The 13731-nt window shown below is 38.5% G+C and overlaps 1 protein-coding gene across 2 annotated transcripts; it reads right to left on the reverse strand.

Moving 5' to 3' along the window:
* Window positions 1–241: 241 nt before the first annotated feature.
* Window positions 242–13673, reverse strand: rab24 (RAB24, member RAS oncogene family). Of its 2 annotated transcripts, none has more exons than XM_085421151.1 (9): window positions 13248–13673; window positions 12338–12537; window positions 10728–10796; window positions 9502–9580; window positions 6308–6375; window positions 5513–5612; window positions 4635–4685; window positions 3450–3509; window positions 242–2291 (listed from the first exon to the last, which is right to left on the reverse strand). In XM_085421151.1, exons 2-9 carry the CDS (start codon window positions 12452–12454, stop codon window positions 2224–2226), a joined length of 612 nt encoding a protein of 203 aa, XP_085277277.1. In that variant the 5' UTR covers window positions 12455–12537; window positions 13248–13673; the 3' UTR covers window positions 242–2223. The 2 variants fall into 2 exon arrangements, with proteins under 2 accessions (XP_085277277.1, XP_085277276.1); XM_085421150.1 differs by having other exon boundaries at window positions 242–2294; window positions 13248–13671.
* Window positions 13674–13731: the final 58 nt, after the last annotated feature.

Below are 13731 nucleotides of genomic sequence, written 5' to 3' on the forward strand. Positions count from 1 at the left end.
AACTTTTTCCATTATTTTCCATTTATTTCTTACAATTTATTCCCAAAGAGTCATGGTGACAGATTTCCTTCATTGCAGCATTTTTTTATGCTTTTGAAATTGCACTTATTTTTCTAATACTAAAATATGTCATGGATTAAGTGTGTAGTTAAAACTTATTTATATCAAGAAAAAGGAGTTTCACTGGTCCGATCCACTAAAGTGGGCTGTAAGTGTGGGATAAAAAGCCAAACATACCAACCTGAATCAAAAAGGTTTTTAGTATTCCTCGAATTCACTTCTGTAGGCAAACGTGCAAAGATTTATGCTGATATGCAATCCAATGCCAAAATTGTGCATATACAGTATTTTTGTCAGTCTTTGCCAAATATTACACACAAGCAAAATACTGTGGATCAATTCAAACTTACAATCTATCTGCGTTCTGAAACATTCTTGGAATGAGCCTTTTATTTTTCAGAACAGATGTGGACATCAGTTGTTTTTTAAAAAATATTTGCATCAATATTGAACATCAACACATCAAAGCAGCAACCTACAAGTCCATTGCGCAGTACAACTTAAAAGGCAATAAATTAGTGACTCGAATCTTAAATATAGCTTTAAATGTTTGTGGGACATTACAATGTTAGCCCACGAGGCTTTTCGCTGATCGTCCTTCTGCAGAAGAGCTTCTTCCTGAAATCATTTGAACATTCCAAGATTTTCCTGCTAGAAATCTGTCAGATATATTTCTTTCTTTGAGAGATGCATTCAAACTTAGAAAAACAGATTATTTGTAGAAAAGTAACATTCCCTAAAAATGTTCTTTTAGGCAGCTCAGGCCATGCAATTTAATTACAGATATGTGGGCGTGTTGTTAGTCACCTCCTTAAAACCAGCTTATTTTTCGGACATTTTTACAGAAATTGTAGCTTATGATGCAAAACAGATCTGTTTTAGCAGCATTTAGTGTTCTTGCTGTATTGGACACACCAATTGGACTTCATACTGGATTTTTTGGGGGGGGGGGGAAATTTACACCCAATTCAGGCATTATTATTTAAATTATTTTGTCTTTGGGAATTATGCTTTTTGGGCCACAGTTTTTGGGGGGTTTTGTGGGTGTTGGTGCACTACCTTGAGTGGCAACTAGGACAAATGCACAACAAGTCTGAGTAGTGGCAGCGTACGGCGCTTTCGTGGCTGACACATGGCAAAAGATGTACTGTTACTGTAAAGGCCTCTATAAAGAAAAATGTCGTGTGTTTTGCCAGTTTTTCAAGTATTTCACTTAAAAATGCAGCGGGTAGAAAACTAGAAAAGACAAACCAAGATTGTGCCAGAATCTACAACCTTCATCCTGAAGCATGAGCTTAGTTTGGTCTCTACACAGGATTCAAACCCTACTCTTCTGGGTAAAAATTCTTCTGCAAAACCCAATAAGCTACCACATATGAATTCTTACTCAGGCTTTTTCTTTTTTTTTTTTTTAACTTAACTGATTGATTTCTTTTAAAGCCTAAAATCAGAGCGTAGAGGAGTTGCATGAGTCTAGCGCCCTCTTGAAAGGTTATTATGGGTCATGTTGCCTACCCCGGCTTTAATTAAGAGCAGGAACACAAGTAGTTTTCTGACACACTTCATCCTAGCTGGCTTCTCCATCTGTGTAGCCTCCACTGAACATGAGCAGGACTGACAGATGTGTTTCCACAACAATGTTAAATACAGTTGGAGGTAAACAAAATCAGCATTTGCAAACAAACAACTCCCCCTCCCAAAACACAGCAACCGCTAAAACACACAGCATCAATCGAGTTCTCTTTCAGTCTGGCTTCAGTGAGGATCCCACACCCTTACCACTGCTGTTGTCCAACCACAGTATTGCTTCTGATTGTTTAACACTGTGAACTTGGGGAGGCTTATCGCCCTGTGGGCTGCAGGAAAGTCACAAGTTGATATGGTGATAAATATGAATAACTTGGTGAAAAAAGTGGGCATGGTGGTCTTTAAGTCCCTCACCACCCAGCAGTTGAGGATCCTCTTCCCCAAAGTCTTGCAGCTCTCAGTTCATTATGGCACAAAAGAAAAAAAGAAACATATCCAACAAAGTATAAAGAGTTTTGTTTGATTTTCCTTTTTGTGATTTGGTACCACATTCATAGATGAGTTACAGCTTTCCAGCATTTCCAGGTTTGACTCCAGCTGAGGGAATGCAAACACTTCCTGTCCTGCTCCTCAGCATCAGTTGTTGTGACAACAGGAGTAGAAATAAGAGTCCTTCTTCTGGCCTAAGTCGACGCCCGTTTCCTCTGCTATGAAACAAAAGTGATAGGACTTTAAATTAGTTTGAGATCATTTCCAGGAGATAAACACATTGCATATTGCTTTTACATTTTGATAGTTTGTATAGATTAGAGAAAGTCCTGCCAAACCTAAGGAAACCTGTTTCACCCATTTCCCATTTAAGTTAATTAGCTGAAAGCTCTAACTTTATATTCACATCTAAAAGACTGGTACTGGTCTTTTTTCCCCAAAATTTTAGCAACAAAGATAATAGATATATTTCTCCAAAGTCTAAACTTTTCTACAAGGTCCCGCATCTACTATATTATAGGTCAGTAATTTGTAACTTACTCCATTTTATGATGGTGTTCCTCAGGGATCATTTCTGGGACCACTGATATTTTCTAAGTATGAATGGCTACTTCATATCACTTGTGTCACAGTTAATTTCTGCTTTTTTATTTTGGATTAATACTATTTAAAAGCCCAAAATGTGATCCCTCATGCACCATCCCATCTGAGCACTAATACTGTAGTGTCTAAATCTCAGCTATACATTTACCAAACAGAAATTCTTGGACCCAAAAAAAAAAAAAAAAAAAAAGAACGAACAATTGGTCTCAGCATTGTTTATTTATTACATATTCTGAAAGGATTTTTATTAATTTCTGTGCAAAAAAGTTTTGTTTTTTTTAAATCCATGAATTTTGTTTGTGAAATGTTATAACTTGGTTTCTTATTTTTTTTATTTTAAAAAGTATTTGTTTTAATACTACTAGAAAAAAATCTTTAGATATAAAGTATGTTGACTTGTATTCCATATAACTGTATGCTAGTTTAACATCATAATATAGATGAACTATTGATTTTGATGGAGTAACAACAAATTGCAATAAAGTAAATTAAATATAAAGTCATTAAATAAAAGTCAAGGGCTTTTATTTGTAATCCTTTGTTACTTCCATGCTTTTCTTTAATTCAAACACGTTTGTGGATGTGTAACATTTTTAATATTTTCTGCACAGATGCTAAACCTTTAACTTTAAAAAATTAGATTTTCCTGAAAGTTCTGCAGTAAATTCTGCTACGGATAACATAACTTCAAACAAATTTCCATTACCCTTGCCACATGAATTGATATAAAGATAACAAAAACAATCTGTGTACATGAACGACACGCTTACCTGTCATATACTGGAAAGCAGTGCTGTTGTAATCCTCTGCAACTTTCTGGAATAACTCATCTGGAAAGCAGAGGAAGAATGAGGCCTGTCAGTTTCCATCAGTTCGTATCTGTCATGGCCAACAAAAACAAGCCAACTCACATTCCTAAAACCTGGTGTACAGCACGCAATAGCTTCTTTTAGTGTAAGCAGGCTGATAAGGGATGCTCCAAAACCTGCATCCAGCGAGAGAATGCTAAAAGCCACAAAGGAGACAACGCTCTTGTTCTAATTAGACTTTAATCATCAGATTCAGCCATGGCCTCACACTAGAATACTGGCAATAATCTACCAATTAATTAATCCATTCATTAAGCTTCTTAGATTAAATATTTTCTCTTGTCAGGAAGTAAATTAAATATGTCTGGCTGTGATTAGCGGAAAATTATGGTAACACTCTTTGATCACACTCGCATAAAAAAAGAGAAACACTCTTAAGTGCACAAAATTTATCAGTACATATTAAAACTATGTGCTAATAAGTAACTTAAAAATAACATTTGTCCAGTTCATGTCAGCTGTTTTGTTTGAAGAAGGGTGTGAAAATATGCAGAGATTCTCTTGGGTAAACAAAAATAAAAGGTGGACTTGGGTGAATCAGTAACCTACTTTTTATGCCATTTTGGTGGATTTTGTCATGTCAGTTTGTCCCTGTTTGATTCTGGCTACACACACCAATTCGAAAACCTCATGATGCACTACTCAGATCTTAAGCGGTCACCCTGTGTAACCTTCCTTCTGCCTCCTGTTTTTGTGAAGAAATGTGTCTAAGTTTGACCCCTGTGTTGCATTTTTACAGACAGAAAAGCTGCCAAAGAGCAACAGTTTTGATACTCTTGAAATGTTTCCAATCAAAAACTGAAAGGCTTTCATTTGCACATACAACACTGCTAAGAATACATTTAATCCAAAACTGAGTGGGTATCTGCAGCAGCTTCAAGCGTCTTTTATGAGGAGCCAACTTGTATCTGCCATGCTGTGTTCTGACCATCCTCTGATCATCCTGCATGTTAACGAAAACATACCCATATTTTTAATGCTACAGCTCACTTCCTCACTCATCAAAACCACGAATGAATGAGGCTGCGGTCAGAGCCAACAACCTGTGTTACATGAAGTCTTCCGGTGACTCGAGGTCGAACTCACCTACATTATTCCCCGTTTTACTGGAGGTCTCAAAGTGCTGTGCACCAATCTCTGTGAATATTAACCAGAACATTCAGGTTAAACATCAGTCAGTCTGAAGGACAAACTTATGTAAGTGAAGAGAAATTGTGTTTGTGTTGCAACTCGGGCTGATCACACAGAGAAAGCAGACAGAAGTTAGAGATTTCTTAACATCCTTTTAACAACATCCAGAGTGTTCACAAGCTCTTCAGTATACAGTCTTTCCCCCAGTTTCAAACATGACAGCGCACGTGGAAAATCCTGTTTCTAAGGTTAAATGATCAACTTTGTCAACACATCTGACTGGTCTCTTAAAGCTGTCTCGGATACAATTTTCAAGAAAAAGACGAGAAAATATCAGAAACATTCAAGGAATCAACTATAAATCATTTTTCCACAGCTGAAGAGCATTTATAGAGTTCAAACACATATTTACAGTATATAAAGTAAGGAAAATGACTCATGTACTAAACACTCAGGGTATTTTTAAGTGACACTGTGGATACAACTGAAACTGTCTGTGATCGTCTGTAAATTTGTTCACATATAAAAGACAAAGTTGACTAGCTTTATATCAATAAACAACCAAACTAGGTTTTTTTATTCTTCCATGTTTTATGTATTTATGTTTACATTTTAGAAAATTATGAATGCCTCAACTTTAGGAATTAGAAAATTTCGAAAATCAGAAATCAGTAACCTGAAAGAAACCACAAGACTATTGCTCAACTGTTTTCATAAGTAATGCATACTGTTAAGCATACTGATGTTAATTCACTTCTGACCAGGCCACCGTCTCAGAAAGAAAACATGTTACAGCGTAATCTTTCTGCATGTCTACACTCCACTGGGCTCACCTTCAGCAAAGTCCTGAGCGTCGTGGTAGTCGATTTTGCGAAGACTCCGGTCTTCCTGGATCAGGTCGCTCTTGGTGCCACACAGGTAGATCTTACAGTGCTGCAGTGCACAACACACCAGAATAAAACACAATGTCCATAACTGACATGATGGAAATTTCAGAAATCCAATGTGGGACTTCAGCTTCAAGTAAACCTCGCTGACAGCAGACTGTGCGGCCACAGATAGTAATAACACATACATTTATCTGGATCAATAAAACAATCAAATAAAATAAAAACAATCTTCCATAAGGTTGTGGACTGAACTCTTATATTTTTTTTACTACAAACTGAACCATCTGATCACATCCATCAAGCTGAGTCTTATTTGATTAGATATTGCCTGCTTTAAATATATGGTACTTTCAGCTGTGTAAAGGACTGAAATAGAGTTCAGAATGAGACAGTGTTTTTTCAGTGCTTCATTATCCTAACAGATGCATATAAACTGACTGCTTTACAAAATGGAGGCCGGATTACCTCAGAGGCAATTACACTGAAACCCCAATTTAGCAACCAACACAGCCAACTAGCAGAGTTACACCATCATAATATAATTTTATTGTATAAATCGGCTATTGTATAAACGCAATTTGCTAACTTTACTTATGGTGTAAAACTGAATGCCCCCAAAACCCTTTTGAGCTTCCATATTAAGATGACTGTTGGGCGTGTGAAGAAAAAAAAAAAAAAAAAAAAAAAAATCACATATCAAATGACGTGCAATCATTTCAATGAAAGAAACCATCTTACCTCCTCGTAGTTTTGCAGCTCTTTGACCCAGAAGCGAGCTCGCTGGAAGCTGCTGCTGTCAGTCAGATCTGAAAGCCAAAAATATACAGCAGACTTTTCAGTATTCAACATCCCTGTCTAGACACACACACTAGGGCTGCCAAGATTAGTCGACTAGTCACGATTACGTCGACTATCAAAATCGTCGATGACTGATTTAATAGTCGACGCGTCGTTTGAAGCTTTGTAAGATCACAAAAGACGCAGGAATAAGTGGCAGGATTTAAGAGTGTAATAACGGACTGAAACAGAAGATGGCAGCATTGCATGTACAAGGATGTCAGCTACCGTTAAACCCCGAAGAAGAAGAAGCAGCTGTGTCCCAGAATTCTTAGCGCGGCCCAGCGCAGTTTCCAACAATGGCGGCAGCTAGTTAGTTTTAATGTTACTCTTATTATTCTTTCTGGGTCACAAAATAAACGTTTAACATATTTTCAGGCGAGAATGTAGCTGTGTAAACCTCAAATATCTGCTCAGTTTATCAGGACACCACATATTTTCAAAAGCGCTCCGACGTTTTCGGAGACATCTGTTACCCACTAGCTCGTTAGCGAGCCGGGGGCGAGGCTCACTAGAGCCGTGAGAACACCGGACTCCCCGCAAATCGTTTTCAAACCCACCGCTGTCTTTCGCTACTCAGGTTGAATATATATGAGTCACTTAGATAACTTAAAATGTTATTGTTTGGCTTTTTTTTTTTTAGTATTTTATTTGTTCCTGAGTAAATCAGTTTGTCTGAGATTAAAGTTATAGTTTTTACACAGCTGAATAAACGTCAAGCAGACAGCTGATTATCAGAAGTGTGAGATGCTCCAGAATATACTCCAGTGTCCTGTTATATTTTAGATAGCAAGGAGTTTATTAAACTCCACCGAAACAATCTGAAAACTTCATTAAAATTTAATAAACTATCATCTTGTCTTTATTTTTAGTTAGCACAGACCTTAAACACTTAAAGCTGTAAGCTAATGATAGTTATATAAGAGCAGATGCTGCTGGTGCAATAAGCTGTAGTTTTACGTCTAATGGATGATGATCTGATTAGTCGACTAATCGCAAAAATAATCGGTGACTAGTCGACTATCAAAATAATCGTTTGTGGCAGCCCTAACACACACACACACACACACACACACACACACACACACACACACACACACACACACACACACACACACACACACACACACACTCACCAATCCATACAGAGCAGGCACCCCATATTCGTCACACATTAAAACTAACAGCCAATCTGTCCATTATTTGTTTGATAATATAATTGATTAAATATGCTGAAAGATTAGGCTATAAGGTGAAATACAATCCAACTTAAGAAGGAGGAAGTTAAAGAAGAAAGATGTTAAACTAAACATCACAGCAGTGTGACTAATCTGCTGGGAAATGACTATCCACCGACTATTTTTACAAAGTTCCCCAATGTGGAAAAAAGACACAGATCTGAAAGCAGTTCAGGACTGGACAGTGGCTCTTTGGTTAGAGGCCAACACCACACCAACTAGTTTGCTTCTTAACACTTAAGCCAGGATTCCTTGATGCCGATTCTAGGAAATGGGGTAATACACTGAAAGAAAAAAAAAAACTGATAATGCATTACTGCCGTTTAAAAGGATTGAGAAATATTGTATCCCTAAACTCAATTTCTTTTGCCATTGACAAATTTGATATTATAGATTGCAAAGCACAACCGTACATATCTTCTATCAGAAAGCTGTGGTTTCAAATGCCTAAAATGATAGCCGTTGTTGCCACCTGTGGTTTTTCCAAGACCTTAGATAGATGGAAATGGGACCTTTCTGTCACAATAAATGATACTGAATAGGAAGATATACAGAGATTACAGACTGGAATTGAAAACCGGTGCTGCTTGAGAACCGGTTTCAAATTTTCCACAGCACTGTCATATGTGCACAGTTGAAACAGCCCAAAGCATTGGTAGCTGTAATCTTGTAATCTGTAACATGATTATTTAAAGTCGGATTAAAATGCCCACAACATGCTGAAAGATTTTTCTACACAACAGCTCAAACCGGACATCACAACACCAGTTTGATTTACACGTCACCTGCTGAAATCATCACCAGGTCGAGTCAGTGTACCTGCCTTTGAAGGATTCTCCTGACTGTTTTACAGAGTGCAGTGATGGGCAGGACGTCTCATTTATGAAATGGAAACTGCTGCCTCAAGTGAGCTGTGGTAGCACCGAGCAGAACTGGTACTGAAGCCGACCCACACTTTCGTTTTGACCCTCATAACTTCAGAATTTATAATAATAATAATAATAATGGATTGGATTTATATAGCGCTTTTCAAGGCACCCAAAGCGCTTTACAATGCCACTATTCATTCACTCTCACATTCACACACTGGTGGAGGCAGCTACGGTTGTAGCCACAGCTGCCCTGGGGCAGACTGAAAGAAGCGAGGCTGCCATATCGCGCCATCGACCCCTCTGGCCAACACCAGTAGGCGGTAGGGTAAAGTGTCTTGCCGAAGGACACAACGACCAGGACAGAGAGCCCGGGGATCGAACCGGCGACCTTCCGGTTACAGATGCGCTTCCCAACCCCCCTGAGCTACAGTCGCCCAAATGAGGGTGGGAAAACAAAATCTGAAACTAAGAAAAGAAACGCAGGCCAAGCTGACTTGTCACAGTTCTTGTGGTCCCCTTGTAACACATTAACAGTCACGACTCACCTATTAAAAGAACGTATCATGAAATTCAACCTGGCTGTGACTGAAAGTGAGTGAACACCATCATCTTTATAAACCAGATATGCGCGTCATAATTATCAGCAACACTGTGCTAATTTGCACACCGGCCAACCTGACATTCTTGATACTGATACTCAAAGCTGCTTAACAAACGCGATTTTGTTGCAACACTGAAGTGGTTGTAAAATTGCTCTTAAATGTGTTTTTCAGCCCTAAACAAATTATTGTGCTAACTCATGTATTTAGGCTAAGTTTAAGTTACAAGGCACCAAAAACAGTGGAAAAACAAGGATAATTAAGAAGCACCAACTTTCAACACACACAACAAATATCAGCTGATTTTGACAGGAGGTCAGGGTGAGTATCCAGTGAAGTTATTAACGTAGGAATATCTCCTCTTCACTGTAAAAGTATAGATTTACCATAGCAGACGATGGCGGCTCGAGCTCCTCTGTAGTAGATTCTGCTCATGGCTTCGTAACGCTCTGATCCAGCTGTGTCCTGAGTGGGAAACACAAGAGAAGAGATGAACTAACTGGAACTGGAACCTAAACAGTGATGAAATGATCAGGAGAGAAGCCTTAACTTTTTGTTTAAAGCTATCATAAACAGCTCAAATGCTTTATCTTTATGCCGCAACAGGCTGTGGTTCCAAAATTTTACAGGTCAAATTAATATTATGTATTTTTTTTTACCTCTATTCTTATTACCATTTATATGAGATATGATAAAAACTACTTTCATTAATAACTATTTGCATCCACCCACACACACGCCATCATTTTTACATAGTTTCCACATTCACACAGGGAAACCATTTGTTTAGCTTCGGACTTTTAATCCTTTAGCAGGTTGAGTCAGGACAGCTATGCAGAGAGTTCTTCTAACTGGCACTAACATCGACTAATTTAAATTAAAGTTAAGATACATTAATACTGGGTACATGCTGATGACATTAATCTATTCTGAAAGGAAAATTCAGAATCATCAACCTTCAGTTAGGTAGTAATTTAAGTATGATTATACCGGTATTAAAGATATAAAGAGGCTGTTGTTTTGGTTATTTCCTAAAACAGAAACCAGGTAGTCAGTTAAAAGCTAGGTCTTTGGAAATGTGATCAACACAAACAACACAAAGGCCTGTAGGGACAAAAGCACAACATGGGGTGGAGACCAGTCAGCTTGGCTGATGGTGCACAAAAAGGAAAATTCTGGACCGTTTATTGGAATAAATATGGTACATAAAGTTTTATTGTGTTGAGGAAGTTTTGGTTGTGACATAGCAAAGCTTAGCAATATTAGTTCTCTTGGTTCCAATAACTTTGAAGCTGTGACACCATGAGTGCAGTGGGTAGTTGGGTTTGGAAAAAATAGACAGAGTTACTGTTAGTATGAACCTTTTAACAGCATAAAGTAGCAACTTCAGCAGGACAAATGACATCGGACTGGCTTTGCTCTTACTCATGGCTATTTTCCGGTCTTCAAACAGAGGAAATTTTGAAAAAAGGGAAAAAAAAAAGGGAAATATACAAAATTCCTTTTTGGGTTTATGAATCTTCCATCAGCTCATTGAACTGCAAGAAAGGGATCAAATGTGAAACGACTGACTATCACAAAGCACGTGCATTTTAGGCAGCCTCTAACTCACCCATATTCCAAGAGTAATCACTTTCTCTCCCACCTGGATTGGCTTGGCAACAAAAGCAGCACCGATGGTCTGTCAGAAAGAGAGAAGCAGTGGGGTTAGACACTGCAAACATATGATATGACTGCTTTCAGCCATGTTAGATTGATATTTGTCAGATGATATGTGGATTTCGTTTTTTCTTAAAGCTTTTCTCATTTCTCTAATTTGTGCCTCCTCGAAATGTACGCAGGTTTTGACACAGAAATCAATCTCATTGCGTCATACTGAAAGACTTCGTGTCTCCTAAAATCCATCTGGAGGACAGAGGAAAGGAAGAGAGATGGCTTGATGGAGGAGCTTTAAGTAAAGATCCACAGGTGTTTTCTACATGAGTGTTGTAGGAAATGTAAGCAATATCTAGATTTTCCAGAAAATCCTAAATATGCACTTTGAATACCAATAAAAGCTATTTTTATCATTTTGACGTTAATTGTTTTTTGTTTCCATTTGTAGATTTTAAACATGATGTGTGTTTACTTACGTCTTCTATTTTAGTGTTTGTGTTTTTGGAGACTTGGAAGGCTAACAGGTTTGCCTAAACCAGAAAGCATTTTGGGTTAACTCCTGCGGCTTTAAAGAGGCTAATGACTTGTATAAAACGGGTGTGACACCTAGCTGGAATAAACGAACCACGGTGGGAAAAATACTTGATTATTTGAGATGATTAATTGGATCATCAAACTTTCTGCACCTCACAGTATTGTCACATGGTGCAATTAGAAGTGGTCCAAGATATAAAACAAGTGCCATTAATCCTGTTGGGTCTAAGAAAACAATTTATGATGCAGTCATATTTAATTGGAATCACTTTAAAATAAGGCTCATAGGTGAAGATGGCTCACTTTGTTAAAAGCCTGTTGCATTGCCCACACCTAAGCTCGAGGAATCGAGAATAAATAAACTGTTAAGTGAGAACGAGGGAGGTCAGCACTGTGAGGATAAAACCAATACTTTCACACTCTCACATGGAGAAAGTCATCAACAGAGCAGCTTCCTTTACAAGATAGAATTGAGGATGTCTGCCTCATAGGCCTACAGCTGCAGAAATGAGTGAGCCTTAAATCCTTAGGTGGGGCCTCCTGGTTGTTCCAGACCTACATCTGAAGGTGCCTACTTTGGAATTACCTACCTGAGGAGATTAGGCTTGCAGAGTGGGTAACCACCTCTTAGAACTCTCTTTTACTTGATGTCTTACCTTATACTTTTGCCTTCTAGGCTCCCTTTATTCTTTTCTTATACATGTATAAGTTTACATTTTTTGTCCAACTTTAATGTTTAGATCTGCCATTGATTGGTCTGTGTTTGTCTGTTTGTCAAAGCCCTTTGCAAAGGTGGTATATATAGAATGTTTACTATACTGTTATTATTTATGGAAAATGCAGCATTAGCTTGCAGAAATGTACTAAAACATTACTGCAACCCTACTTCCTGTCAGAGCTTTGACGCATTGAAACAATCACAGACTTGATCTTCTGTTACCACAGCCTCCCTTGGGCTAAAGTTAAAACTGAAGCCCTTCATGGAGGCAGCAGACCAACATGGAAAATTGAAGTGGAGCAGCTGACACTCACATTCTGGTACGGGCCCACCAAGAAGCGATGGTGAACATATCTCTCCACCAGACTAGTCTTCCCCACGCTCTCTTTTCCTAGCATCACCACTTTGACGTCCACACGCATTGCGGTCATAACGACGGCGTCTGGAAAAGCCAGAGAAGAGACCACGGCACAGCAAACAAGGGAGAGCAGAGGGGAGTTGATTTATAAGGCAGCTGAAAAGAGAAAATACACGAGTTAGAGACTGAACTTTATAAATCATGCACTGGAAACAATGAGAAATTACCAACTTAAATCCTCACCCGTTCTGTAAGAGTCTGTTAACACCATAGTTACTTCACAGGGAATCTCACAATCATTTTTTTACGATTTGAATCTCTGGATGCATTTCTTTTCTTATTTTTTCAAAGATGAAAGTGAAACAAAACTGCAGCAGTAAGACCCAACCCTCAAAAACCTACATAAAAGTGGTAAAGAAAAAGGTACAATTGTAGCCTTAATTTCTAGTTTAATCTGACTAACAACATAAAACACGAATTATTTCCTTTAAATTTATAGCTACTACTGCATAACTGCTGCACTTGTCATTGAAAATAACCACTAATTATCATAACGTAGATTAAATATTTATACACTATGTACTTTACTATATTATTTTAAGATAACCTGAATTTAAAAGGAAAGTCTTACTAGGTGTGTTTCTATTCCTGAGATATAGAGTTAGCTTTAATTAGAGTTTTACTAAAGTCTCTTTCTTTTATTTTCTCTTAATAAAAAAAAAAGCAAAGGTGTGGTTTTACTACCTTGCATGAAGCTAGAAATGATCCAGCTAGCTTACTTGCTCAAACACGGCCGAGCATTATCTTTACAGGGTTTCAGGGCTCCCGAGTTGGGCTAGGCTACATATAAAAACATCAAAACTCACCGGGTAGCTAGCTTGACTCAACAAATCTCTCGTAGCATCAGATCTCCTCCCAGCAGGAACCAAAACCAAGGCTGAGCCCCGTCTATCAAATCCGCTTTAAAGTGGACACAGCAGCCGTCGGCTCGCTCTTCATCTCTGCTCCCAGCCTCGCAGAGCCGGGTGGTGTTAGTACTGGTAGCGCTGGCGGTTAGCTCGGTTAACGTTATTATTGTTGCGCAATGAGTGAAATTATAAACAAGCCTTCAGTCAGCTGAGCGTGTTACCGGGACACACGGGAGCCAACTGGTCATGGTTTCTGGTTATCAGGAATCCAGTCCTCTGAAAACAGGTTCAGGTTACTGCCGCTGGGGCAGACACGAAGCTAAGTATCGTCTCTGTGAGGAAAAAAATCGCCAGCTGAGCTTTGTTTGGGTGGGTGGGAACCAAATACCGGAGAGAGGCGGTTTCCAAGAGGAAGTGGACCGAGTTCTATGACACAATCGAC

This window comes from Rhamphochromis longiceps, linkage group LG10, assembly GCF_057381845.1.
Source record: "Rhamphochromis longiceps isolate RC_006_pf linkage group LG10, R_longiceps_female_GT1.1, whole genome shotgun sequence".
NCBI lineage: Eukaryota > Metazoa > Chordata > Actinopteri > Cichliformes > Cichlidae > Rhamphochromis > Rhamphochromis longiceps.